Source organism: Lacerta agilis, chromosome 17, assembly GCF_009819535.1.
Source record: "Lacerta agilis isolate rLacAgi1 chromosome 17, rLacAgi1.pri, whole genome shotgun sequence".
Classification (NCBI taxonomy): domain Eukaryota; kingdom Metazoa; phylum Chordata; class Lepidosauria; order Squamata; family Lacertidae; genus Lacerta; species Lacerta agilis.
In genome coordinates, this window is record NC_046328.1 from 21,780,868 (window position 1) to 21,808,467 (window position 27,600).

At 48.7% G+C, this 27,600-nt stretch overlaps 2 protein-coding genes across 3 annotated transcripts in view; one reads left to right on the top strand and one right to left on the bottom strand.

The window, feature by feature from the left end:
* KSR2 (kinase suppressor of ras 2) overlaps positions 1–5,123 on the bottom strand; it is a 186,314-nt gene extending 181,191 nt beyond the window's left edge. Inside the window, exon 1 of the mRNA XM_033136030.1 lies at positions 4,964–5,123. Coding sequence (XP_032991921.1) covers positions 4,964–5,056 — 93 coding nt within the window. The 5' untranslated portion in view covers positions 5,057–5,123. The remainder of the gene's footprint in view (positions 1–4,963) is intronic.
* A 7,372-nt stretch (positions 5,124–12,495) lies between these two features.
* On the top strand, positions 12,496–25,291 carry RFC5 (replication factor C subunit 5). Of its 2 annotated transcripts, none has more exons than XM_033174771.1 (11): positions 12,496–12,569; positions 13,308–13,372; positions 14,176–14,312; positions 16,789–16,868; positions 18,063–18,136; positions 18,745–18,904; positions 19,839–19,920; positions 21,791–21,920; positions 22,740–22,817; positions 23,744–23,798; positions 24,391–25,291. In XM_033174771.1, exons 1-11 carry the CDS (start codon positions 12,496–12,498, stop codon positions 24,485–24,487), a joined length of 1,032 nt encoding a protein of 343 aa, XP_033030662.1. In that variant the 3' UTR covers positions 24,488–25,291. The 2 variants fall into 2 exon arrangements, with proteins under 2 accessions (XP_033030662.1, XP_033030663.1); XM_033174772.1 differs by having other exon boundaries at positions 12,539–12,569; positions 14,181–14,312; positions 24,391–24,487.
* Positions 25,292–27,600: the final 2,309 nt, after the last annotated feature.

The following is a 27,600-nucleotide window of genomic DNA, read 5'->3' on the forward strand; positions in this document are numbered from 1 at the left end:
ACAACTAGCCTACAGCACTTAGGTCTTCCCTCCTGAGCATGGCTTGCTTATAGTACTCTAAACACTGAGACATTCCTACACATAATCTTCAACTGAGTCCTCGTGGCTTTTGGCAGAGGCTGGTCGAAGTCTAAAAGGTCCTCTGGTGGGATCCCTCCTCTGCCAATGCGCATTTCTTTCTAGATCACCGAAATGTGGAAACGGCATTTTTACAAATGCCACATGAGATTCATTCCACGCTTGCAAGAAACCGGCCCTTTGTTATGGTAGCGTGTGCACTTTGGAACTCCCTGCTCATTGATTTCAGGCTCTTTCGCTGTGTTGCGTTTGGCACCTGCTGCAAAACTTATTTGTTCCAATAGGCCTACCAAGCCATGTGATGTTTGCATGGGGAAGTCCGTAGCTCTCTGGTAGAGCCTTGCATGCAGAAGGTCCTGTGTTCAACCCCCAACATCTCCAAGTAGGGCTTCCTCCCTGAATTACTCCCCAGACTGTTCACTTCAGAACAATCACATCTATTCGCAAGAGCAAGTGGACCGATGGTTGTGTGACCACTCTCGTAAAGAACATAAAAAGGGCCTTTCTAGTCCACCATCCTGTTCTCACAGCAGCCAACCAGATGCCTGTGGGAAATCTGCAAGCAGGACCCGAGCACAAAACCCCTCTCCTCTCCTGTGTTTTCCAGAAACTGGGATTCAGAAGCATTGGCTGCTTCCAACCATGGAGGCAGAACATAGCTATTATAGCTAGTAGCCACCAGTAGCCTTGTCCAATCCTATTTTAACTCCATTCAACTCCTGTGGGAGTGAGTTCCACAGTTTAATTAGGTACTGCATGAAGGTGGTCTTGGGTTGGCCTTAAAAGATGAGATAGGCCAAACTGCCTGACCCAACAGGACTCTTCTTTTGTTAGTGATGTACAGTGAACCTGATAATTGTACGATTACATTTTTAACTACCATTCATGTTCATCCAGAACTTTAAACTCTGCTGTTAATTTGGGTGCTTCCTCGGCCATTCGTTTGGATCAGTGACATTGTGGGCACATCTGCATGTGGCCCTCAATAGGACAAGACTTGGATCAACCTTCAGCAGGAAGCTTCCGACCTAAGCTTCCTTCTCTTCATCCAGACCAAATGGTCAGTCCAATACCCTCAACCGCCAGCACTTCTCCCGGGTTTAAGGACTATGTCAAACATGATATTTTTCAGGCATACACAACTGTACCTGTGTCAATGTAATGTGTGAACACAACAGAGAAGTGTCTGCAAAGTTGCCTGTCTGGCAGCAAAGTCAATTCGGCAATCGCCTGCAGTTTTCCAGGCATCCACCGAAGACGTTTTAAGCACGCATGTGAAAATGTAATGTGTGAACGCAACAAAGAAGTCATCACAAACGCAGGTCAGACAGAAAAGTTGGTGAGGAGGACAGAATCACCTGCAGTTCTCCGCAAGCACGGAATTTGCTGCCATGCAACGTGTAAAGCCAGCCCCAGGGAGTAGAGTTTTTCCAGTTCCCAACGCCCGTGATCCCTTTTTCTTGGGGATGACAGACATCAAACTAGCCATACGCATTCTCTACTGCTGAGCAACAGATCTGCAGACAAATGCCTGATCTAAAGGAAATAACTTTGCTAAACTTTAGCAAGTCAGGGTCTGAACAGTGCCTGGGAAATGCCTTGGACCTCCTACATATGTGTTTCGCAGTTCCATGGTAGACTGCGTCTGAACCTGGAGGTACAACTAAGCTGCCATAACCAAGAGCTGCTTGAGAAAAGAAAAGGGGGGAAAAGCTATCAAGGACATCATCAAACCCCCCACCCCAGGAGATGCTTCATATTTTACATGGCAGCCAGTCCTGACATGAAGAACGTTCTGCTACAACAGGCATGTTTAAAGTCAGGCTCTAATCTGGCTCGTCTGTTGGTTTAATGTGGCCCCTGGGGCAGTTTATTTTCTGAGGGGGGGATCCTAACAAACTTGGGGTAAACAAACTTGAGTTAAACCCCTTAAAAAGTTCAACAGCTTCAATCCTGAAAAAAGCCCAACAACTTTGGTCAGCCCTCACGCATGTTCACTTCATCAAATCTGGCCCTCCTGGGGAAATGTTTGGACACCCCTGTGCTACAAAAAAACCTATAGCAGCGACGGGAGATACAAGCCACTAAATGAGTCACTTGAGAACCCATAACTGGACAAGTGTTCAGGGATGCACGTTTTACTAATTTCTGGCAAACCGAACCACGATTTTACCCTTGTAGCTTTAAAGAAGGCCCACAGGTCAGGGGAGGGGAGCCTTTTTCAGTCTGAGGGCCGCATTCCTTCCTGCGCAACATTCCGGGGGCCACATGCTAGAGATCCACAGGCAGAAGTGGGTGGAGCAACAGAAGTGGATTCTACTTTTGTGCAGTAGTAGGCTGATTTCTACAGGACACATCTCTCTCTCTCTCTCTCTCTCTCACACACACACACACACACACACAAAACTCCCCTCCATTCCCATCCAGGCAAACAAGAGGCATGATCAGGGTTCAAGGACACATTCCAGCCGGCCCCAAATTCTTGCAGTGTGAAGCACAGCTTGTGAACAGAGTGTCCTGGAAATAAGGGTGGAATTGGAGAAGGTTTCATGGGCCAGACAGAAAGTCCTGGAGGAGCGCATTTTGCCTGTGGGCTGAAGGTTCCCCACTTCTACCACAGCTGATAAAATGCCCCATTCTGCGCAGCTCTTCAAGATGCAGAGTCCAGGAACTACAAAGGGGACTTACAGGAACAGGTCAAACCAAGGCAGCAGTGCAGGTATCAGAGGTCAGGAACTACGTTTGAGGGGTGTGCCTGGGGGCCTGATTCCACCCCTCTTGCTTGCTCCTACAAGCTCTCCCGCACCAGCCCTCTTTAAGGACCCAATCAACAGCATGGTCTGCATGGATTGGGCCTAGAGGGGAATTATAGGATCATCCTAGTCCAACCCCCTCCCATGCAGGAATCTCAACATACAGTCCCCCATCCAGTTTGAAACCATACCAGATCCTGCTTAGCTTTGCAAACGTGCCAGCTGCACCACCATAAGGTTTGCATGGATCAGGCCTAAAGGGGAGAGAAAAGCAAGGGGACACCAGCAAAAAGGGGACAAGTCCACTTGGGCAGGTAGCCCACCAGTGACAGTATCCACCTGTCCAGCTGCTCCCCGCTACACCGGAGCCGCCACCAGTCTGAAAGAGCCTGCAGAACAGTGTGGTGCAGTGGTTAGAGAGTTGGACTGGGACCTGAATGACCAAGGTTCAAATCCCTGCTCATTGGCCATGAAGTTCACTGGGTGACCTTGGAGGACAGTCTCTATGTCTCAGACTCGCCTACCTCACAGGGCTGTTGTGGGGATTAAATAAGGAGGGGAGGGTAAGAAACATGCACGTCCTTGGAGGGAAAGGTGGGGTATGAATGCAACAAGGAAAATAGTAGTAATAATAATAACAAACCCTCTGAGCCAGTGTTTTTCAACAACTGTTCCGCGGCACACTAGTGTGCCGCGAGATGTTGCCTGGTGTGCCGTGGGAAAAATTGAAAAATTCAAGAGAATTACTTTATATATAGTCAATATAGGTACAGAGTTAAATTTTTTAACATTTTTTAATGGTGGTGTGCCTTGTGATTTTTTTCATGAAACAAGTGTGCCTTTGCCCAAAAAAAGGTTGAAAAACACTGCTCTGAGCACCCGGACCTGAGACAGGTGGCAGAGATGCTGCCAGGAGAAGCTGCAAAAGGCTGGGGTCCTGGGTCAAGGTGCACTAGTGCTTATGCAAACTTTGCAAAGCTGCTCAGAGAACAGGGATGCAAAGCCAGGCACAGTTGCAAATGAATAAATGGGGGGGGGGGAGCAGGCCTTTGACAATTTGGATGACAATTCAGATGATGAACTAACGGAAAATGAGGCTACTCTCAGCAGCTCTCAGTACCTACTATCAGCCACAACGGCCCTGACCTCTCTCTGCTGTCCAGCCATATCTGCCTCTGCGTACTAGCTGCTGGCAACGGCAAGCAGGGAGAGTTGTTGACTTGCAGAATTCCCACAATAAGGCATCTCCGGCCAGCCACCGTGAGAACAGGGTCCTGGCCGAGATGGGGCCCCTTCGGCCTGACCCAATAGCCCCTGCTGATGCTCCCAAGTCAAAGCGCCGCATGGCGCCTGTCTCATGCGTGCCGAACACGTGGGTCTGGTTCTCTCTCTCTCTTCCCCCCCCCGCACCCCACATTTCAACCACGCGTGGCAAAAAGAGGCCCACCCCCCACCAAAGCCTCGCCTTCTGGGCTCCCAACAGGACTGGGGATGGGGGGAGACCCTTCCAATCAGCTGCTCCAGGAAGCACCTTCGGGGTCTCTCTCTCTCTCTGGTGCCTCTCCCCACCTTCCCAAGAGTCCACAGAGACGGCTTTATTTTTAACTATCCCTGCAAAGGCAGCCACGACGAGAGGGAGGCTGTATCCACGGACGACCTCCTTTGGGGGGTGGGGAGAGGCAGAGGGATCTATCGTTCTGTGGGTGAGCAAGGAGAAAACCAGGAAGGAAAATTGGCCTAATGAGGGCAAGGATGGGGGACATCCCCTTCTCTCCCCCCCCCTCAAAAGAAAGAAAGCGAGCGACACCTTTAGGCACCTGCAGGACGCGCAGCCTCCGTGGCGCGCGCGCTCTCTCTCTCTCTCGTACACACAAACACACTCACAGCTACGACCAGGAACCCCCCCCCTCCTTCCGCGTCTCCCCGAGCGCCCCTCGGTGGCATAGCCTTCGAGGGCCCGGATTGGGGATGGACGGGCGGAGGGGGGCAAGAGAAGCGCCACCTTCCCTCCTGAGCTCCAGTCCCCATCCCCGCGTCCGTCCGTCCGTCCGCCTGTCCATCCCTGGACGACCCCTCACTCTCAGCCCCTCACCCTCTTGCCAGCCAGCCTGCCTCTCCGGGCCGCGCCTTACCTCCAAGGTGCGGATCTCCTTCTGCGTGAGGTCGTTGGACGTGGCGCATTTGGTGCGCAGCCCCTCCAGGTTGGAGATGCTGATGTCGATCATGTTCTGGACGAGCTCGCACTGCTGCAGCGCTTTCTGCAGGCTCAGCGGCGGCGGAGGGGGCGGCGGGGGCGGCGGCGGAGGGGGGGGCAGCAGCAGCGGCGGCGGCGGGGGGTGGCCGGGGGCCGGCACGGCGGCCTCCTCCATGGCTTGCCCCTCGGCCGCCTCTTCCTCCTCCTCCTCCTCCTCCTCCTGGATCAGGGGGATGCGGCCGCTGGCCCGATCCCCCCAAGCGGCGGCAGCGGCGGCGGCGGCGGCGCCGCGGCCGCCCCCTCCTCGCCGCCCCCACCTCGCCAGACCTTCCGCGGTGCCGCCTCGCCCGCGCGCTCACTGCCTCGCTCGCGGTCGCCGCGATCGCCCGCCCGGCTGTCAAGCCTCCTCCATGCGAGCCTGGGCGATCTCTCCGGCAGCGGCAGTGGCGGCGCCTCCTCCCGGGGAGGGGTCGGGGCGGGGCGCGCTGGAGCCCCGGGGGAGCCCCTCGGGGCGTTCACACGGCAGTTCCTCGGGCGACGCGAGGTTTCCTTCGCCCAGCGCTCGCTGGCAGCCTGGATTGGGGCTGGGGGCCGCTCTCCGCCCGGCCCGCAGCGTTCGCTCCGCCCGGCTCCCGCATCCACACACACACGCGCACACACGCAGGCGTCCTGCCTTGTCAATCCGCGCGGCCGCGACACGCGAGGAGCGGTTGCGGCGCACGCCTCGCCTGGACGCGCCCCCCCCCCCAGCCCAAGAGACGCGTGTCCCCGAGATGGCTGGACTCCCGCGAGGAGGTAGAGGGGAGGAGGGGAGCTTTAAAAAATATAAACCCTCCATACTCGTTTTTCTACATCAGCGTGGTTAGTCCTGGCTGGAGTCATCAATGGGGGGGGGGAGTTTCTCTGAACATGTGCAGAGGGCCGCAGTGGTTCAGTTACTTAGGTCAGTGTTTTTCAACCACTGTTCCGTGGCACACTAGTGTGCCGCGAGTCGCGAGATGTTGCCTGGTGTGCCGTGGGAAAAATTGTGTTTATTTGATTCCTATTCAAGAGAATTACTTTATATATAGTCAATATAGGCACAGAGTTAATTTTTTTTAACATTTTCTAATGGTGGTGTGCCTCATGATTTTTTTCATAAAACAAGTGTGCCCTTGCCCAAAAAAGGTTGAAAAACACTGACTTAGGTGCGTGTGTTTTTTCTGCATGTATAGCTCATCTTTTTTCTCCATAGAGCTCAAGGCGGCGCGTGTGATTCTCCCCCCCCCTTGATATGGATGGAAATGCCAAGGTATCCTGTATCTCTTAAAAAAAACAACCCCCAGATGTTGGGGATTGAACCTGCAATTGGGGTTGGTTGTTTGCCTTCCCTTGTCCCACCTTTCCACCTGGACTTGGTGTGTAGAACCTTCGGCCCCCAGATTTCTCCGTTCTTGTATTGTGTTGGCAAAGGTCTGTAGGATGGTGGAGCACCTGCTTTGCACATAGAATGTCCCAGCAGGTCCCAGGCTCTCCGGGTCGTGCTGGGAGAGACACCTGACTTCAATCCTGAAAGCTGCTGCCATGCTCTGCCTCCACAGCCAGAAGCATTCTGCCTCCGAATACCAGTCGTTGGGGATCGCAGGTGAGGGAATATGTGGTCAGCATCTGCTGAAAACAGAAGCACCTGTGACTGGTCCCCATTAGGACTGTACAGAAGAAAGCAGGGAAGTCAACAGCAGGAGATCCAGTGACAGGTGGAGCCAGCTGGTGCTACTTTTGTCCCCCTTCTTCCTCCCTGCTGAGTTCTACAATGGCAACACTGAGACTGAGGAGGAGGAGAAGCAAGCTGACAGGCAGGGCTGCCCACCTGGGCTGGTTGTAAGCAAGAAGGCAGGCAGGTGAGAGCTGGCTGACGGCAGGCTGGGGTGGTGTCCCATTTGCCAAAATGGACCTGTCTCCACTGCATTAGGGATTTTCAGCTGTAATGCACGAAAGTTCTCTCCGGACAGACATCCCACTGGGAAAGCATTTCCATGCAGAAAGGAGTTTCTAAATCGTGCCTTGCTGATACTGTACATGTGGGAGTACTGGAAATTGCAGGTGGGCAGAGTGCTGTTGCGTTCAGGTTCTGCTTGCAGGATTCCCCAGTGGGACATCTTGTTGGCTTCTGTGAGAACAGGATGCTGAACTAGATAGGCTATTGGCCTGATCCAGCAGGGCTCTTATGTTCTTACTTGGTACAAGGCATCTCTCTATGTTCTCTGTCTTAACATCATTTGCTTTAAAAGGGCAATGCTACTTTGGGGAAGGGCCATAGCTCAGCGGTAGAGCATCTGCTTTGCATGCAGAAGTCCCCAGGTTCAATCCTCAAGAAGCATCTCCGGGTGGGACTAGGAAAGAACCCTGCCTGAGAAATTGGAAAGCAACTGCCAGCCAGCGCAGGCAATATTGTGGTAGATGGACTGATGGTCTGACTCGGTATAATACAGCTTCCTATGAAAGCCCTACCTGGGGATGCCAGGGATCAAAACTGGGACATTCTGTATTCAAAGCAGGTGATCTCTGGCTGAGCTTTGCCACTCCTTGGCATTTGGATGTCTTAGGCAAAACAACAAAGTGCCCCCACCCCCGTCAAGGTGCATAGTGCCAAGGACAGCCAGCTTGTTCTGGCACCGAAGGCAGAAGATCCCACACATGCATCTGTTCCTGGAAGCGAAAACGCCACCAACAATAAATGAAATAACTAATAATTTTCTGCCTCCTCATGACATCCAACATCAGCTGCCTGAGTGGATTGCCTCACTCTGTTTAATGGTAGGATGGCATAAGCTGCATGTGATTAATGGGAGAGGCTGTAGCTCACGTGGTTAAGCACCTGCTTTGCATGCAGTGTCTCGGGCGTTCTGCCATCTCCAGGTACTACAAAGAGTCCATCTGAAACCCCGAAATGTAGTGACCTAGTAACCCAGTGGAGGTGGTTTCCATGGCGCCAAATGGAGCACCATCCCACCAACTTCATCCTGCCCTCACCCAGCCCTCACATGCCTGCCTTCTTGCTTACAACCTGTCGAGGAAGTGTGTCTGCATCTCCTTAGTCTCAGCATTGCCCTATGCTACGGTGGAATCTACACACACAAGAAAAAAGGCTGTGAAAATGCTTTTTTCATTCATATATATATATACATATATATATATATATACACACACACACGTTTTGAAAAATACATCAAATTTGGCATAACTCACTCTCACCATCTAGTGTTACATTTGTACACTGCACTTTACAACACATTTAAAACGTTCTATTTGTAGCTGTATAGCTGAGTCCTAGAACACAGCAGTGATCGGGAGGAGGGTGGGAACAAACCCAGAACAAGTTGGCTCTGCCTCCTTCTTGAGCGAGCTCCATCATCATTTAACTCTGCACAGCAGGAAGAAGTGCTTCCTGTTTTCTGACCCAATCTTCCAACATTCAGTTTAATTGGGATGCCCACGAGTTGAGCGATAGAGGAAAAGTTTTCTCTATCCACTTTCTCCATGCCATGCATAATTGTATAATTGTATGTCACCTCTTAGTCGCCCTTTTTCTAAACTAAAAAGTCCCAAATGCTGCAACCTTTCCTGGAGTCGCTCCATCCCCTTGATCCTTTGGATTGCTCTTTCCCTAAACTTCTCCAACTCTAAAAAAAAACCTGTTTTTGAGGTACGGAAACCTCCCCACTCCTGCTACAGACAATACTGAGCTAGATGGACCAATGGCCTGATCCTGTAGAAACCAGCTTTGCAAAATGTATGCTTTCAGATGCACAGATCTTCAGACTATTTGGCAAAGGTCTTCCTGGCCAAGCAACATAATGTCAAGGAAGGTTTTATGCCCCAACACTTCTGGTAGAAGCTAGGTGCAAATTATTGCCTAGATCAGCCTTTCTCAACCTTGGGTCCCCAGATGTTTTTGGCCTACAACTCCCATCATGCCTAGGTAGCAGGACCAGTGGCCAGGGATGATGGGAGTTGTAGGCCAAAAAGATCTGGTGACCCAAGGTTGAGAAAGGCTGCCCTAGATTATGGGGTCTGCCCTCCTCAGTTCCTTCCTGCCCCCCACTCCCAATTAACCTCCATCTCCAGGACTCAGTAGTGGGAGGGAGGGAGCACAGAGGAAGAATCACCAGGGCCTATCAGTTCCCCTAGCTTTCAGCTTTGGGCTCTGTAATTGCAGGGCCTGGGATGCTCCTGACCTGGCATCCTTAGATACAACTGAATTCGGGATCAAACTGTCCAGGTACAATACAGTACACACTTTTTTTTCTTGGAAGTTTAACCCCAATGAACCCATTGATCTGATTGTGAGTACAGTATATGCACATGAGAAAGCTGCACAATAATACTGGGGGGGGGGGATCTGATGCAGACCAGTAAAAACAGTCCGCTTTGTTTCTGTACTTTGGAGAACATTTTGATCTGCAAAAATTCATGCAAAGATATGTGTTATCACTTGCTGAGCAAAGCACTTCCCAAGTGGGCTTCACTTAAAGACACCAAACCTGTGTGGGACTACAGACTTCTGCCTCCAAAGTCCTGCATCGCTGCATATCAAAGAAGGTTCCCCCCCCCCCCGCGCGCAAATAAGGTAGCAGGCAAAACAGGCCACTTGCGGCCAAGAAAGTTGATACTCTTGCCCTCACCCTGACACATCTCTTATCTATGGCAGGGCTGGGGAGCCCTGAAACCACTTGGTACATTTAAGAGAGCTGCTAGCATGTGTTGTTCCCTTGTGGCACATTTCTCATCAGCAGAGAAACTTTGGTCATAAGGAAAGAGTCATAACGTGCTATCAAGCTATGTTTGTGGAAAGCCCTAAAGAAATTACTGTGGTGTATGCCACATAAAGGTAAAAAAAGGAGGAGGTAACAGACCCCTGGATGGTTAAGTCCAGTCAAAGGTGACTATGGGGTGTGGTGCTCATCTCCGCTTTCAGGCCAAGGAAGCCGGTGTTCGTCCACAGACAGCTTTTCCGGGCCATGTGGCTAAACCACTTCTGGCGAAATGGAACACCATGATGGAAACCAGAGCGCACGGAAAAGCCATTTCCCTTCCCACCACAGCAGTACCTATTTATCTACTTACACTGGCATGCTTTCGAACTACTAGGTTGGCAGGAGCAGGGACAGAGCAACGGGAGCTCAACCCGTCGCAGGGATTCAAACCGGCAACCTTCTGATCAGCAAACCCAAGAGGCTCAGTGATTTAGACCACAGCGCTACCCGCATTAAATAATCCTGGGAACTGTAGTTTACCCCTCTCAGAGCTGTGCCCCTCCTGTGGTTTCTGGCAACTGATATTCAGAAACATACTGCTACAGTAGCCATTGAAAACCCTCTCAATGAATTTGTCTGATTCTCTTTTAAAGCCATCTAGGCTGTTGGCCTTCCCTGCCTCCTGTGGGAACGAGTTCCATAGTTTAGCTATGTGCTGCATGAAGAAGTACTTTCTTTTATCTTCCAACATTCAGTTTCTTTGGAATGTCCATCAGTTCTAGTGTTATGAAAGAGAGAAAGTTTTCACTATCTACTTTCTCCATAGATAAACTTCCATCATGTCACCTGCTACTCGTTTTTCTCTCTCTAAACTAGCAAGTGCCAAACAGTGCAACCTTTCCTCATAAGAAAGTTGCTCCATCCCTTTGATCATCTTGGTTGCCCTTTTCTGAACCTATTTTTGGATGGGATTCAATCACATACAAGTAAATTCCGGTTCTGCAATTATAATTGTTTGGGAGATCTTGGGAAACAAATCCTCTCCCCTAAAGATAAAACTTTTTGTGATAAGGGAAATGTCATATAACCTCCCCACAAACAAATCAGAATGAAGGCTCGTTAATTAGCCAGTGTTATCTAATCTAACTTCAAAAAAAATCACGAAGAATACTTAGTAACCAGGGTACCAGGAAGCCCCCTTACATCCTGAAATAAAAGTAACTTTTTCTATATTGTAAAAAATAATTGGGGTATGTATATGCTTTACAATTTAATCTTGAGTATTAGGGAGAAGGCAAAAATTAAAGCATTCTGCCAAAACCCAGACCTAAGAGATATGTTTACCATTAAGTTGTGTGACAGAAAAACAGAAAATAGCAGATCATTTTAATAGTATTTCAGCTACCTTTAAACAATAAAAAAGGATGAATGAGATAAAATAGGTAAAAGGATGAAAAATCAGATAAACAGGTTGCCTGGAAGCACTGTTGTATTCTAAAACAAAAGTAACATTCATATATTTAAAAAATAAGGAATTTGTATGTGTTTTATTATTCTTGAGAAATGGGGGGGGGGAGAGTAAAGCATTGTTCCAAAGTCCAGATCTTAAGAGATATATTTATCATTATATCGTCAAAATGCAAAATCAAAACAAATTGGGTAATGTTAATAGCATTTGTAGTGGCTCCTTTACATTGGGGGGGGAGAGAAATGGGGTGAAAATCGGTAAAACAGGATGATTGAAAGATAGTACCTTTATGTTATTAAATAAAGGTGACGTTTCTATATTAAAGGGAGGGGGAATCATTGGTGCGTGTGTGTTTTATCAATGTTGAGTAACTGGGGGCAGGGGGGTAGAATTAAAACATTATCCCAAAGGCCAGGTATTAAAAGTTATAACAACAATTAAGCACCAAACAAAACATATTCCTGAATAAAATTAAGGTCCCTATATGTTAAAACAAACATTGGTGTGTGGCTGGGTGTTATTAATCTTCAGTAATAGGAAAGGGGAGGGGGAAATTAAAGCACGATTCCCAAAGACCCAGCAGCTCTCGAGATAAATTATTTACCATTAAATTCGCCGCGAAGCACAAAACCAGAACAAAGCAGATGACTTTTCACAGCATTTGTGGTAGCTACTCCCCACCACCATTTTAAAAAAAAAAAATTAACAATAAAATGTTCATAACTATACTCATTGTGCCAAACGAAGCAAGAGATGATGTTTAGACTGTTGTTTTTTGCTAGCTCGCCGCCAGGTTTTCAAAATAAATATAACCGTATCCACTCTTAACGGTGCCAAACACACACAAACTGAACAAAAAGCAGATGTATATTAACCAGGAATTTTAAATGCTTCTGAGGTGGGGGGTGGGAATGAAACGTGCGCGTGTGAATCGCGGGGAGGGGGTGGGGAAGGGCAAGGTGCCCATCCGTGAAGCAGCCTAAGAAGAGCCACAGAGAAGGGAAAGGAGTTTTCGCTGGCAGGCGCCCGCTCTCTCTCTCTCTCTCTCTCCCCGCGAGGTTGCAGCAAGGCCCCGCCCCTTAGTTACCAGAAGCAGCAGAGGCGCCTTAGCAACAAGGAGGGAGGGAGGCGGCCCGGCAGCCGTAGCAGCAGATGCCTCGTCGCGGAAGTCTCGCGTGCTGCTGCTCGTTTTAAATTACGCATCTCGCGAGAGGCGGGGTTGGGCCGCTTTGGCGCCGGCGAAGTGAAGCGGCGCGAAGGTTCGGCATGGAGCGCGCGGCGGCGACGGCGGCGGCGCCTGCGGGGAGGACGGTGGCCGGGAGGAACGCGAACTTGCCCTGGTATGGCGATATCGATCGATGAAGGGCGGGCGGGGAGTGAGCTGCTGTTGCTAGGAGGCTGCGTGGTGGGGGCCATTAGTTTCCCCCCCACACACACACACTCCCCCAGTTTCTGTTCCGGAGGGCAGGGGGCTTATATTCTGCGCCAGGCCAGGACTCCGCTCCGGAACCTGTTTCCCAAGCCAGGATTTTCCCTTGGGGGTGTTCTGTGTAAATCATGCCGAGAGTGCCCCAGAGCATGTGCAGAGTGTTCTCGCTCACCTTGCAGTTCTCTACATTCGTTCAGCTGCATCCACGAAGCTCAGGGAAGCGTTGAGCACGGTACTGTACTTTCTTTCCACCACCCCGTCTTCCTGGTGGTGGCCATAATAATAACATTAGTAATAATAAAGTGTATTCCTGTGTTGTGCAAATACAGAATAACTGCAGTCATATATTGTAGGATTCGTTTCGGTCCCACACTTGGGATCTTCTGTCAAAGGGTAGTACAGTAAAGACATTTGCGCAGTGCCGAAGAATGAGGGGGCAGGTGCCAGCCTCAAGGGATAAAATGGCACATTTTGACACGGCAGTAAACGTCTGGGGTGGGGATTCTTGCCTGGGAGGTCTGTGCAGGGCCATTCTCTGCTGGGGTGAGTAGAAAGTGGTAAAGCCCTTCTCATGTTCTCCTGTATGTGTAGATCAAGCCTACACCACATGTAGACAGGATTTCACCTGCATTCTATCTTTTACTGGCAGGGTAGAAAAATACCGACCTCAGACGCTGAGTGATCTGATTTCTCATCAGGACATTCTGAGTACCAGTAAGTATCACATATTTCCAGTACTTTTATTTATCATCTCAAAGCCTTTGGGAAACACATAGTTTCTTCTTAAAGCAGGTTTCCTGATAGTGAGCCTCCCCAAGTCAAGCTGTCTCAAAAAGTAACAAAGTAAGGAAGGGATGTTTAGCTTGTGATACATCTTGTGATAACAAGTGTGATGACAAGGAAGGAAGAGGAAGAGGACTATATGGCATAGGTGAAGGGTCATGAGCTGTGAAAAAGCATGTAATATCCGTATTCCTTATTTGCAGTGCGTTGACAAACGCAGTTGTTGCCCTTGGACATCACAACAAACCACAGTTTATTGTGACAGGAATGAGCCTTTGCAAGCCTCTCATCCTTTGGCATGGCCACAAAGAGATCAGAATTACCCATTTCAGATTAATCATATTTGATTAAGCTCAGTGATGTTTCGTTTGAACAGGTCAGCTTGATAACACATGGTTTGAACTTCGTTTATTTCAAACAAGCTGCAATTAAGGTACAAACACAATTTTGATAGCAGATAATGCAACAAGCTCCATTAACAAAAGAAAACAGAAGCAGAAGCTTTTGCTCTCATAGCCAAAAGGAGGGAGATTGGAGTGACTTGGACCAACAGCTGGTTGGCCTTTCACCACCTGGTCATTTGCTAATTTTAACTTGATTTAAGGATTAGAACCTGCTTATTTCTTTCCTCCCCGTCCCTTTAGCCTTTTGTGTTATGCCTATCAACTTGTAAAAATTAAATTCTTAAATTGTTACCTTGAGCGTCAGAAATGTCCTTTCACCTCTCCTACCAGTTCAGAAGTTCATCAGTGAAGATCGGCTGCCTCATCTCCTTCTCTATGGACCTCCAGGGACTGGCAAGACTTCCACCATTTTGGCCTGTGCTAAACAGCTTTACAAAGACAAAGCGTTTGGCTCAATGGTCCTCGAGGTAAGGTAACCGAAAGAGCTCATCATCTTCTCTAGACTCTTGTGCCCATTCTCTGTGCTGAGGAAGTGAAGAAATCACTCTGCACGGTATATATTTTGTTAGCCTGCCCTATCCCACCACTTAGGAGTGACAATACTTTTGTTTGTTGCTCATCTTCCAACAACCCACCCCACTCACACAGGAAACCAAAGATCACCACAGCCAACCACAAATGAACACCCTACACCAACCCCGACCTCTCTCACCGCCAAAGGAGCACAAGCGAACAACAGAGAACCTACACAAACAACGCTGACACCAAACCCTACATATATTAAGTAAAATAAAAACATCCCCTCCCCATCCCACCCACCTCTTTCCCCCTTCTCTTCCTAATGTCTCAACAACCGAAACTGATTTGTAAAAATGTTACATGGAAAAAATACAAGAGAGACATTGCACACACCTTTGTAAATCAAGAAAATCTTTAATAAAAAAAATACTTTAAAAAAATGTTTAGGGGTAATTTCATTTACCTACTCATGGAAATACTGCCCCTCAATGAGGCCAAGCCTAGATTCACAAAATGTTTAGGGGTATGCGTACCCCCCAAAAAAAGCACTGCTGTAAGGTATGCTTCTGACATTCCTGTCATAGAAAATGGGATGGAAAGTCAGAGTTTCTAATGAGAAACCTACACGGGAGAGGTGGTGGAAGTACTTAAGCTCTTGTGCCAGCTTCACTAGGTGCCTGTTTGTCTCTGAGCCCTATGCATAGGGCTGGTTTTGACTTAAGAGCTATTTATAAAGTGCTTTCCTCCATAACCACCTTGTTCATTTACCAAGACCCTGCTTCGGGCCAACCATCAGTAATACGGCAGGTTACCACCCTCAGCTGTGATCTAGAACATTCCCCTCCAGGACTCCATCGTTGCTTCCTTTTAGATGGGTGGCAAACCCTTTATTATCCTCCTTACACATTTTATGCTGCTCTTACTTTTTTTTTTTTTTACTCCAAGTCTTTTTTTTTTTTTTTAAGAGTGTTGGCTTTACAGAGTTTTATTTTAGCAAGCTTCTGCAGATATGTGATCATAAGATAAGCCCTGCTGGATCAGTTCATCAGATTCAATATCGTACATCCCACAGTGGCCAAGCAGATGCCTCTCAGAAATTCATAAGTAGCATGTGCAGTATTTTATAGGCAGGGAGGATATATACAGTGGTACCTAGGTTGTCGAACTTAATCCGTTCCGGGAATCCGTTCAGCTCCTGGAACCGTTCAAAAACCAAGGCGCAGCTTCCGATTGGCTGCAGGAGCTTCCTGCATTCAATTAGAAGCTGCATCGGACATTCGGCTTCCGAAAAACATTCGTAAACCGGAACATTCACTTCCAGGTTTGCGGCGTTTGGGAGCCGATTTGTTTGGTAGTCAAACCATGTGACAACCAAGGTACCACTGTACATTTTGGTAACAAAGGAAACAGGAGTGCTGACAACATAACTGTGTTAAGTGGTATATACATTGTTGAAGCAAATTTTTAAAAAACTTGTACCTGAACTACAGGATAGGAGAGTGTAAGAGAAGAAATGGGTCGATTCTCTCCATCTTTTCTGGCAAGAGGAAGTCCTTTTTAGCAGAGCTGCACTAATTAACTGATTTTAAAAAGCGCTTTCCTCAACTAAAACCGGGCTTCCCAAACTTCTGAGTTCATTGACCCTTTGATGAGCTTATAAAGTTGTCATTGACCCCAGCCAAAATTCTTAGGAATGTAAATGCAATAAAGTCAAGAAATATATATCTATATATATTATAAACATTTATTAATCATCAGTCATCATTACTAAGAATCACAAAATGTGAAAAAGGAGGAGGTAAAACAATAAAACAGTATGTTCTGAGAATACTATTGAATTGTGGAATTATTAGATATGGAAGTTTCTCAGTGGCAAGGGAGGGACACTCCGTACATGCCCTTTATTTCTGAGACTCATAGCTCCTAATTATATTTCTCACACTGTACCTTGCAAACTCCTCTTTGTCCCCAGGCCCTTTTTGACACGCCGCCGCCCCTGGTCTTTATTCACACCCCTACACTTTCCCATTAATCCTGGGTTGGGGGGGTGAGGAGGTCAATACAGAGCACAATGGGATACCCTGAACTAAAATGCAAAAACAGAAATGTCATCCACCCTCCATGAGAGAATTGCTGCATAACTGCATCATCTGAAAACAAATGATGGGTTGTTGTTTTTTGCTGTAGAACCACTGTTGTTTTTTCTTGCCTACAAACCAGTTGACTAACGCTCATATGATTTTAAATCCACAAATATTTCGTTAATTGGACGAGAGCCGTGCTGTTTAGCATTCAGGTGCAATGGCGTCTATATGGTGCTCACATCTATTAAATTGTTTTGATAATAAAACAGCCTCCTCCTGCCCGCCTCCTCCCTGTGTCCTTACTTCTAGTTTGTTAAATCCCACTTTCCTCGCTTTTCAGCTCAATGCTTCAGACGACAGGGGAATTGACATTGTCCGAGGGCCTATCCTGAACTTTGCCAGCACGAGGAGCATCTTTAAGTAAGTGCACAGGACCCTCTGAGCCCTTCCTGAAAGTTCTCCCCCCCCCCAAAAAAAACCCTTTTGAAATAGTGTGGTCGATCCACCCACAGCCTTAACAGCCAGCACATAGGGCTTCTTGCCACCATGCGCCTCGATTGAACATAGAATAGGTGCCCCTGGGAGTGACGTGGGTTGGCGTTCTGTTGCTTCCTGGTGGAATTGAATAGAAAAACATACTCAGACCACTTTGTAAGTAATGCTTTTAACTGGGAGCTTCCAGACTGTTTTTTAAGGACTTTCCATTCAAAAGCGTAGCCCTGTCCCCTCTTAAAACTGGGACAGACCAGGCTTCATAATAAGCCCCTCCCTCCCTAATACCGCGTAAGTGAAAAACTCAAAATTACTTGCACAGTTGATAGAAATAACATTAATGTGAACTTTTACAAAGAACATTGAAGCATGGTTGTATAACCCAATACAGAGAATACTTCTTAAAAGGGCTCTAGTTCATCTTTCAGTTATAACAGCAAAGTAGAAAAACCAATTCCTTGCCCTAAAAAGACTCGAATAAGCTAATCCAGTGGTCACCAACGTGGTGCCCTCCAGATGTTTCCAGTCTGGTCATCCTTGAGCATTAGCTATGCTGACTGGGGCTGATGGGAACTGAAGTTAAGCAACATCTGGAGGGAACCAGATTGGCTACTCCTGGGCTAATCTTTAAGGCCAGGGCAGCCAATGTGATGCTGTGCAGAGCTTGCTGGACTACAACACCCATCAGTCTCAGTCATCTTGGTCCGTGGCCAGGGATGATGGGGTTTGTAGTCCACGAAGATCTGTGAAGCACCATGTTGGCCCCTCCTGTCTTAGACCCCAATCTAAGTCTTTGATCTCCAGGTCTGTTGCGGAAAGATTCTGAAAGGCGACATTTTGCATACCCTGTGCAGTGTTTTTTAACTTAACCTTGCTACATTGTCACCTAAGTTAGTCACTTTCAACCGTAGCCCGGAATAATTGTCCCATTCGCCTGCTGAAGGTTTAGCCAGAGCTGTTCAATAGATGTTGCTTATGTATGAGTAGAAAAACCTCTTTGCCAGGCTCAAGTCTGTCTTTATTTCTTGAAGATGGGTGGGTGGGTGGGTTGCATCTGTGTCTTTGTGGTTTGCTTGAAGTTCTGTGTCAAACGTCAGTCATATTCTCCTTCCCTCCTGCTAGGAAAGGCTTTAAGCTGGTGATTCTGGATGAAGCAGATGCCATGACGCAGGATGCCCAGAATGCCCTCAGGCGTGGTACGTTTACCTTGTGCTGGGGGGAGTAATAGTGTTGCACGTACAGCGAGCTCACAAGGGTAGCAGTTCCTAAGGCTGTTCCTGCAGCATCTCCAGGTTGTGCTGAGAGAGGCTCCTGCTTGCCCCCCTGAAGAGCCTCTGCCAGTCACTGTAGGGTTCTCCTAAATGTGGAGCACCTGTGTTCAGTGTAACATGCAAACAAGCCAGTTGCAGGGCAGGGATGAGGAACCTGCGGCCCTCCAGAAGTTGTACGCCAACTCCTGTCTCCCCAGTTGCCATGACCAGCAGTCGAGAATGATGAGAATCGCAACTAAGCAGCAAAGGGGAAGGGCTGCAGTGCAGGGGTACAGCATCCTTTGCATGCAGAAGATCCCAGGTTCAGTCCCCAATGGCGTCTCCAGGTAGGACTGGAAACATCCCATCTCGAACCCTGGAGAGCCATTGCCAGTCCGTGTAGACAGTACTGAGCTAGATGGACCAGTGGTCTGACTTTGGTGTAAGGCAGCTTCCTATGTTCTCAGCCTTAACTGCATTCAGTAGGCCTCTGTCCCTGGTTCAGCCTCCCGTGGGCTCATGTCTCTTCCCAATCCTTTGCACCACCTCTCCAGTGATAGAGAAGTTCACCGAGAACACCAGGTTTTGCCTAATCTGCAACTACCTCTCCAAGATCATCCCAGCCCTGCAGTCCAGGTGCACCAGATTCCGCTTTGGGCCCCTGACTCCTGAGCTCATGGTTCCTCGGCTGCAGCACGTCATCGAGGAGGAGGAGTGAGTAAAAAAGTGCAGCCTTGGGGGGGGGGAGCATCGTGGCTCTTCCCCTTTGACTATGCCTGGCAACCATCTTCCTCAGATTTGTGCAAATGTTGGAACCATCGATCTAGCGTTGGGAACATCAGCCCTAGAGTACTTGATTACAGCTCCTATATCTCCTGTGTATTGATTGTGTTTGGAGGGGACCAGAAAGTCCTTCTCTGACCCTTGAGACTCCACCCCCACACACCCCACTGACCATACCTGCCTCTGCAGCCATGCCCCTTCCCAGCCCTGCTCCACACCCTCCTTGAGAGTTTTTGCCTGCCTGGAATGTGTCCTTGAACTCTTGATAATGCCTCTTGCTTGCCCAGATGGTGTGTTTGTAGAAATTAGCCTTCTGTACAAAGGTAGAATTCACATTAGTGGGCTGGGAGAGCTGGGGGGAAAGTATATCTGGCAACCAATGTGCCACTTTGGTTTCAGATAAGTACATGGGTAGATGAGTCTAAAAATCCTGGGGGGGAAATTTTCACGACCCTCTAGCCGCCATGGTGGCTCATTTACCAGAAGTAATGTATTTAGCATTAACTCTGGAAATGTATAGTTGATTGTGACCAAACTAAGCCTCTTAGCTAAGCCTCCTAGGAATTAACGCTAAATGCATTACTTACGGTAAATGAGTAATAGCCACTAGAGGGCAGTGAAAATTTGTCCATGCTTTTTAGACTCATCTACTATCTGAAGCCGAAGGGGTACGTTGGTTACCAGAAGTGAAATACCTTGGCATTTTTTTCAGCTCTCCCACTACATTGCTTGCTCCTGCTTTTGCCTTTGGCCCCGCCCACCAAGAGCATATGGCTCTCAGAAGGTTGCCAAGAAAGCATTGTGGCCCTCAGGCTGGAAAAGGTTCCCTTTCCCCCTGATTTATTCTGTCCTTTTTGTCTTTCAGAGTTGATGTAAGCGATGATGGGATGAAAGCCCTGGTGACGCTTTCCAATGGCGATATGCGCAGGTCTCTGAACATCTTACAGGTACGTGGATGTCAGGGAACTGTCCCCGGCTCAGCACAGGGTGGTGGAATGGCTCTCAGGAGCCCCGGCCTCACCTGACCAGCAGCACCTCCTCTTCCAGCGGAGGAAGCAGCGATGTCCCTAGTGGGGAGGGGCATGCAGCTCAGCGGCTTGAGAGCAAAGGCTCTGGGGATGTTGGAGAGACCCTGCACCTCCCTCACTCAGCAGGCGAGAAGGGAGACACGCCATTTCCGTCGCCCCAAGTGCGCAGAGAGGTGAAATGCAAGGAGGGGAGTCGGAGATTTTGGATACCAAAACTCTTAAGTTGGGGTCCCAGCTGGAAGGGGCCACTCCCGGATTCTGCTAGCGACTGATACGGTCATGTTTTTCAGCACTCTGCACTGTAAATAGTTTGCACAATAAAACTATTAAAAGACAGTTCGGACTCATGCCTGCTTACTCGTGAGCAACCCAACGCAGACCTGACAGTATAGTTTCAGCTTTCTGTAAAGAGCCAGCCATCAGATCAATTTCCTGCTGGATCGAGCCAAAGGTTCGCCAACTCCTGGTGTGTTTTCACCCAGTGGCCAGACAGTAGTTTCTGGGAAAGTTAAAGCAGGGTGTGAAGACAACAGCTGTGCTGTACGTCCCCCTCCTATTGTTTGTTGCCACAATGGAATTTGGAGGTGGAGGACCTTCGCTTATTGGTAGAGCACCTGCTTTCCATGCAAAAGGTCCCAGGTTCAGCGTGTGGCCTCTTCAGGTTTAGACTGGGAAAGACTCCATGTCTGAAACCCCTGCAGAGTGGCTGACAGTCAATGGAGATGATACTGAGCTCGATGGAACAATGTTATGGCTGGTTATGAGAGTTTTCTATGTTCCTACTTAATTCAACCCTTTATTTGGAACCATGAGGACTAGAAACTTAGGTTTATTTGTTTTCTTTTACGGGAATGGCCATAGCTCAGTAGCAGGTCATTTGCTTTAAGCATCTCCAGCTTGGGCTGGGAGAAGGTCCTTTCTGAAACCATGGAGAGCCACTGCCAGTCAGTGTAGACAAAAGTGAACTAGCTAGAGCAGTGATTTTACCCAGTATACAGTAGCTTCTGAAACAGTCAGTCCTGTTCGTTCGTGTGTGTGTGTGTGTCCATGCACAACAGCAAATGCATTATACTGTCTCTGGAAATAGCATATGGCTCTCTGAGTTCAAAATACTGTATGTGGAGTCAGAGAAAGGTGAAAATGGGCCTGAGGGTTTGCAGCTCCTCTGCATCTTTGCAGCAGCCTCTTCTGTTTTGCAGCAGCCTGCAGTAGAGGCTCATCGTTTCTTTTTAGAGCCATGACTTCATCTGCAACCGCCTGCTTCCTCCTTCATCCCCTGGATGCAGCACCCAATTGGTGCCTCTCCCCACCCTCCCAAGTAGCATCTAGCTCCCTCTCCCTCCCTCTCAACTGCAGTTGCCAGATTCCTCCTAGTTCTTAACGGCATTTTGTATTGACACAGATTCACTAGTCCACCTAACTAAAGAGTGTGTGGCAAACACACCTCCATAGTTGGAGGCAGTAAATGATTCTGAACACCAGTTGCTGGAAGCCCCAGGAGCGGAGCGGCCTCTTGTGTTCGAATCCTGCTTGTCAAGTTTCCCACATGCATCTGGTTGGCCACCGTGAGAACAGGATGCTGTACTAGATGGGCCACTGGCCTGATCCAGCAGTTTCTCCTTAGCAGTCAGTTGTCAGGAATGGCAGGAATTGGAGTGCAGAAGCCTCTGGAGGGCCACAGCTTCCCCAGCCCCTGGTCTTAAAGCGGAGGCTGAATCAGCTTTGGTTGCCGGTGTCAATGCCTTCGTTCTTTTGCTGCACAGCGGTTTCTCTTCTCTTTCCCTGCCAGAGCACATCCATGGCCTTTGGAAAGGTGACCGAGGAGACAGTCTACACCTGCACGGGGCAGCCGCTCAAGTCTGACATTGCCAACATCCTTGACTGGATGCTGAACCAAGATTTCACCACCGCCTATCGCAGTATCCTTTGAATCCTATGCCGAGCGGAAATTCACCTGCAAAGCACTGGGCATAAACGGTGTCCTGTATTCCTGACGTCGGCTGTTGTGTTTGTCTGCCCTTTCCTTCTCCAGCTGCACTGGTCCCCCCCTGGGGACTTTCAGATCTGGGTTTTCTGTGGGCACTCCAGTTCACTAAGCAGGAATTCAGGTAGGGAATTGCATCCGTTCTATAGAACGTACCCGTCAGGGACTGGCTGGATGCAGGAGTGGTAAGAGACACCAGCCGGGGAAGAAGGCTCATGGCCAGGGGATTGGGACAAGGATGAGAGATCAGAGGGGGGAGCAGCAGCAGACTGGGAGGAGGAGATATTAGAAGCTGAAGAGGCAACAGGGTTTAGTGAACAGGGAGAAGCTGAGGCAGAGAGCAGTTCAGACTCTGAGGCTGAGGTGGAGGGTGGCAAAGAGGCAGAGTGGAGGCAGGCTGCTGAAGAAGCCATGGGGTCTCCCCCTCCTGCTGCAAGCAGCTCGTCTCCCCTCTGGTCTCAAAGAACTCTGAGAAATGAAACTGGAAGAGCAGAAGTTGGTTGTGCGCAGGCGCTGCCCGAGACCGTGGGAAAGACCCTGGAGAGGAGGAGTCATAGTGGACACTGGGAAAGCGAGGACCTTCAAACCTCGCAAATGCTTCATCAGTGGAAGACCTAGAAAGAGTTGCTGAGACCTCTAGACCTGAGCTGTGTTGTTTCTGTGAATAAAGGGTTAACTTCACTGGCTTCAGGTGAGCTACTGCTTTGTTGATGACTCCTACCCTTACAGTACCTCACCTTGACACTCTGCCCAGATATCATGGAGCTGAAAACGTTGAAGGGTTTAGCTCTTCAGGATATCCTGACAGAAATCCACCTGTTTGTCCACCGAGGTAAAAAAGAAGAAAAAAAAATCGCTTGGGGGTTGGAGGTTTTCTGTATGTTCTGACACAGACCAGAGAGGCTGATCCAAGAAAGCCAAGAGGTTCAGGGTGCTGAAACCATGACTGCTGAGCATGCCCAGTAGCTCTGTTGTGACACTGCCAATGTAGATCCTGATGAAAGGGGAACATCTCTGCCGGTGACTGTGCTGCCTGCACGTGTGAGAGGGACCTTAAGAAGGTAGCCCCTTTTCCCAGCAAAGTGGTCCTAAAATGAGAACTTGGGATACTTGTGGTGCAAAGCTCACAGAGTTTTCCAAACTGTGTCGCGACACATTAATGTGTCGGCTGCAGTGTGTAGGTGTGTCAAAATGATTACATGTCTAAAAAGCGTGTCACCAACATGAAAAGTTGGGAAAGCTCTGGGTTAGTGTGTTTGACTGGGAGCTGGGAGAACAGGGTTCGAATCCCCACTGAGGCACTGAAGCTCACTGAGTGACCTTGGGCCAGTCACTGCCTCCCAGCCTAGCCTACCTCCCAGGGCTGTTGTGAGGGTAAAATACGGAGTGGGGAAGGCACATGTACACCACCGCGAGCTTCTTGGAGAAAAAAGCGGTATATAAAATGTGAGAAAGAAAACAAATGAGCGCTGAAAGCCATATTTACAGGCCTGCATTCTCCTGCGCAAGATTTAAATTAGGATCATCAATAAATCAGCCTTGTGTTTAACCACTATCTTAGTAGCTATAGGTGACAAAGAATAGCTTGCAGGCAAGTGAATGGGGGGGGGGGGAGTGGATGAGGACCTGAACACCCAGCATAGAAAACAAGAGGCCACCTAGATCGACAAGCATGTCTTCCATGACTATTGTGGTAGAATAACAGGGATTGTTGCCTTTTGGAAAATGTCAGTGATGGCCTTTTCTTTTGCCCTACAGTTGACTTCCCATCATCTGTACGAATCCAGTTGCTGATCAAGATGGCGGATGTTGAGTGAGTGTCACTGGACCATAAAACCGTCATCTGGCAGGCAGGGACGGGGGGTGGGGATAGCTGCTCTTGAGCAGTGACGCGGAATATTACATACATTCCCCTCAGTGTTCAAAGCCCTAAACTCATTTTCCCCGAGCCCAGAACTCCCTTCCCCCTTTTTTTCTTTTTAATAAAAGTGTTTTGGGGTAAAATAGACATGGCTTGCTTAAACTTAAAGCACCAATTAACTGTTTTCCAGTTGTAAACTTAAGGGGTATATATAAACTTGCAACATTAGCAATGTTCAGTTTCTGGAAGACGTGGATAAAGTTGCATTTATTAAATATTTTCTCTGCCCCATGAGGGCTAGAACCCTGCATGCTCTCTTCCTCACTGTAATGAAAGCCAAGATTGCCTGGTCTGGGTGGAAGGCTCATGGGGTACGAATTGTCAAGGTCCTGGGTGAGCTGCTATTAACAGGCTTGTCCTTAACCAGTTCCCCCTCGAACCAAAAGCTGCTTTAGCATCCTGCTATTTTCTTGTACATCTGTCTGCCCCTTTGAAAATATAACTGACCGGTAGGAAGACTTATCCTCCATCCTCTCCTTTTCAGGCACCGCCTGGCTGCAGGGACAAGCGAGAAGATTCAGCTGGGGGCCCTTGTTGGTGCCTTCCAGGTCACCAGAGACCTGATCACAGCGGAGGCTTAGAAAAGCCCCTTTCTCTCCAGCTTCTCACCTGCTGTCCGGTCTACAGCTTCCGCTTCTGCATCTCCAAAAGACAGAACTCCTTTTTGGCTGTGCATCGGCATTCGTGGTAGCTCTTTACCGAGCTCCCTCAGAATTTAGGGTCTCCTTAAGGCAGGGGTGGGGAACCTCTACCCTGCAGGCCAGATTTGGCCTTGCAACACCATTCCTTGCAAGCCACGGCCACCTGCCATCAAATGTGAGACAGGCACCCAAGTGGCTACAAAGGAGCAGTCAGGAGCCTGAAGTGAGCTGCAGTTTCTTCTTCCCTGGAGCAAGCCTGACTCCCACCTTTCCCCTGCTTTTTTAGCAGCTGGTTTCCAATGAAAACTTTTGCCAGGTAGGCAGGACAACCCCACCAGTCAGTCATATGATGTCACAACAACGTCAGGCAATTGACAGGTGGGTAGCCTCACCCACCTGCCACGGTTCATAAAACAGAAATGTGCTTCAACATGGTCTCCAGGTCTAGATGGGCGCAGCAAGATGCCATGTAGGAAGAGAGGACCCTTGGCTTCCAGAGTGCGGCAAAAAGGAAAAAGCAGCTCACTGAGTCAGGAGCCGGTAGCTCCCTGGATGCTTCCAGACCACCTAACTGCCCTCAGCCCCAGCCAACAATCAGAAATGAGGGAAATTGGGGTCTAGTACCATCTAGAGGGCCACAGGCTCCCCTAAGTTGCTTGAAAGCATCTCTTTAAAGGAGATTCTTGAAGTGTTGCCTTCCTCCTATTGAAATGCAATAGTGTTTTTGTTGTTGCTTTTTGCATGTGTATTGTAATAAAGCCCGATTTTATCAGCACCTAGCCAGTGTCTTGGTTTGATACAGTTCTACATCCAGGGCCTTAAGTAACCTCACCTAGTTTTTCTGCCTGGCGATGCAGGGTCAAACACGCTGCTGGTTGTGTGAATTGCAAATAGCCGACATGCTTTAAAATACATCAATAGAAGCTGCAGAGAGACTTGAGCAGCAGGAGAGGTGCAATCCAGGCGCTGGGAGCCAAAGTCACCCACTGGCTTCTTGCTATCTGCTCCACCATGACAGCCCTCAATGTTTGATGGTGGCTACTGTGTCATCGGGGGACGCGGGTGGCACTGTGGGTTAAACCACAGAGCCTAGGGCTTGCTGATCAGAAGGCTGGCAGTTCGAATCCCCGCGATGGGGTGAGCTCCCGTTGCTCTGTCCCAGCTCCTGCCCACCTAGCAGTTCGAAAGCACGTCAAAAAGTGCAAGTAGATAAATAGGTACCGCTCCAGCGGGAAGGTAAACGGCGTTTCCATGCACTTCTCTGGTTCACCAGAAGCGGCTTTGTCATGCTGGCCACATGACCCGGAAGCTGTACGCCGGCTCCCTCGGCCAGTAACGTGAGATGAGCACTGCAACCCCAGCGTCGGACACAACTGGACCTAACTGTCAGGGGTCCCTTTACCTTTACCTTTACTGTGTCATCTTCTCCATGCTAAACATGCTCCGCTCTTCCAACCACTTCCTTATAGGACTGGATTTCTAGACTGGTAATCAGCCTCTAGCCACACTTTCTTACTGTAGTTAGGCGTAGAAATCAATCTGCTTCATTTATTCTCCCCGCGACAATACATTCACTAGAAATCTTGATAAATTAACTCACGTTCAGTTCAACGTTTATGTAGTGTGCAGGGGTGGGGGAAAGACATTTCTATGAGGCTAGCCTTGGAAGGTGGCTGCATAAGGAATGTGGCTTCCAGATGAATTGAGATCTGCTTTTGCCTTCAGCTCCTAAGCCAGCCACATACTTCCAACCAGCGTCCAGAAATCTGATCTCTTTGACAAGGACTCTGCCTAACACATCACACACATGAAAGAACTATAGAGGAGAAAGCCCATATCAATGCCTTAAAACATCTTGCACCATTATAGTGTCAAACTGAAGCATCCTTAGGGGGACCTGCCACCCTGTCTGGCCTCTTGCCCTTTCAAAATAATTTTATCCAGGGCTAGGAGCAGTTGGTGCAAATTGTATAGCAGCGACAATAAACCTGTGGCCCTCAGAAGCTCCATCTCCCCATCAGCCCTAGCCAGCATTTTTTTTAATTACATTTTTACGTCCCACCTTTCCTCCAAGGAGCTCAAGCTAGTATAAACAGTTCTGCCTCTCCCTTTTATCCTCACAGCCGCCTTGTGAGGTACCCTGGGCTGAGGGATGGGTGATTAGTGCAGGGTCAGCCTGTAAGCTTGATAACACATGAAGAGACCGCTGGATCAGGCCATTGGCCCTTCTCGTCCAGCATCCTGTTCTCACAATGCCTAAGCAGATGCTTGTAGAGGGAGGCCATCATGGCTAGAAGCCATTGATAAGCCTTCTTCGTGAATTTGTCTAATACTCTTTCAAAGCCATCTGAGTTGCTGGCCATCACCGCCTCCATGGTTCAAATACGTTTCACGACTGAGCAGAGATTTGAATCCTACCCCTTCTTCCAAACGCGGGTTGAAATAATTTGTTCTGTAGTTCAGGGTCTTCTCACAGAACAGCCAGGGAATGATGGGAGTTGTAGGCCAGGCCACCTCCGGAGGGCCACAGTTTCCCCTGACTTTATTTATGCAAAATCTCGTCAACTGGATAGGTTGAACCTGGGATTTTCTGCATGCAAATTGTGTGCCCTAAGCCTTGATCTCCCATAAACCTTGACCATTATCCATGCTGGCTGGAGCTCATGAGACCTGAAGTCAACAACAGCTGCTGAGTCAGATGTTCCTCACCCCTCTATTTCTCCATCTTCCACACACTGAATTCACTCGAATTATTACTTCAGCTTCCTGCATGATTCTGTTGAAACTTAACATAAGAGGACCTCCTGCCACATCTCAACCTCAATTCTTGGGGGGGTCATTTTTTTGGGGGGAGAATCCGCTCCAAAATGAACTATTAGCTTTGAAGTAGTCCTCTACAGCCATAGCACCTGCCTTGGGGACATTCTTCCAAACCTGTTCCTCTCCATCCTAAACCAAGAGACGTTCAAAGCATCACTTTTTATCCATAACAGGACAAAAAGGTTAATCTTCTCCCTCCAGGGTATAGCAGGACCCCCTGCCTCCTGTCTTCA

What these genes read in the sequence shown, in the direction of transcription:
- RFC5 (XM_033174771.1), top strand. Translation starts at nt 12,496, where the DNA reads ATGGAGCGCGCGGCGGCGACGGCGGCGGCGCCTGCGGGGAGGACGGTG. An exon ending in GGTCTCTGAACATCTTACAG is followed by an intron (nt 19,921 to 21,790) that starts GTACGTGGATGT and finishes TTTCCCTGCCAG; the next exon opens with AGCACATCCATGGCCTTTGG. An exon ending in TTTCACCACCGCCTATCGCA is followed by an intron (nt 21,921 to 22,739) that starts GTATCCTTTGAA and finishes CACTCTGCCCAG; the next exon opens with ATATCATGGAGCTGAAAACG.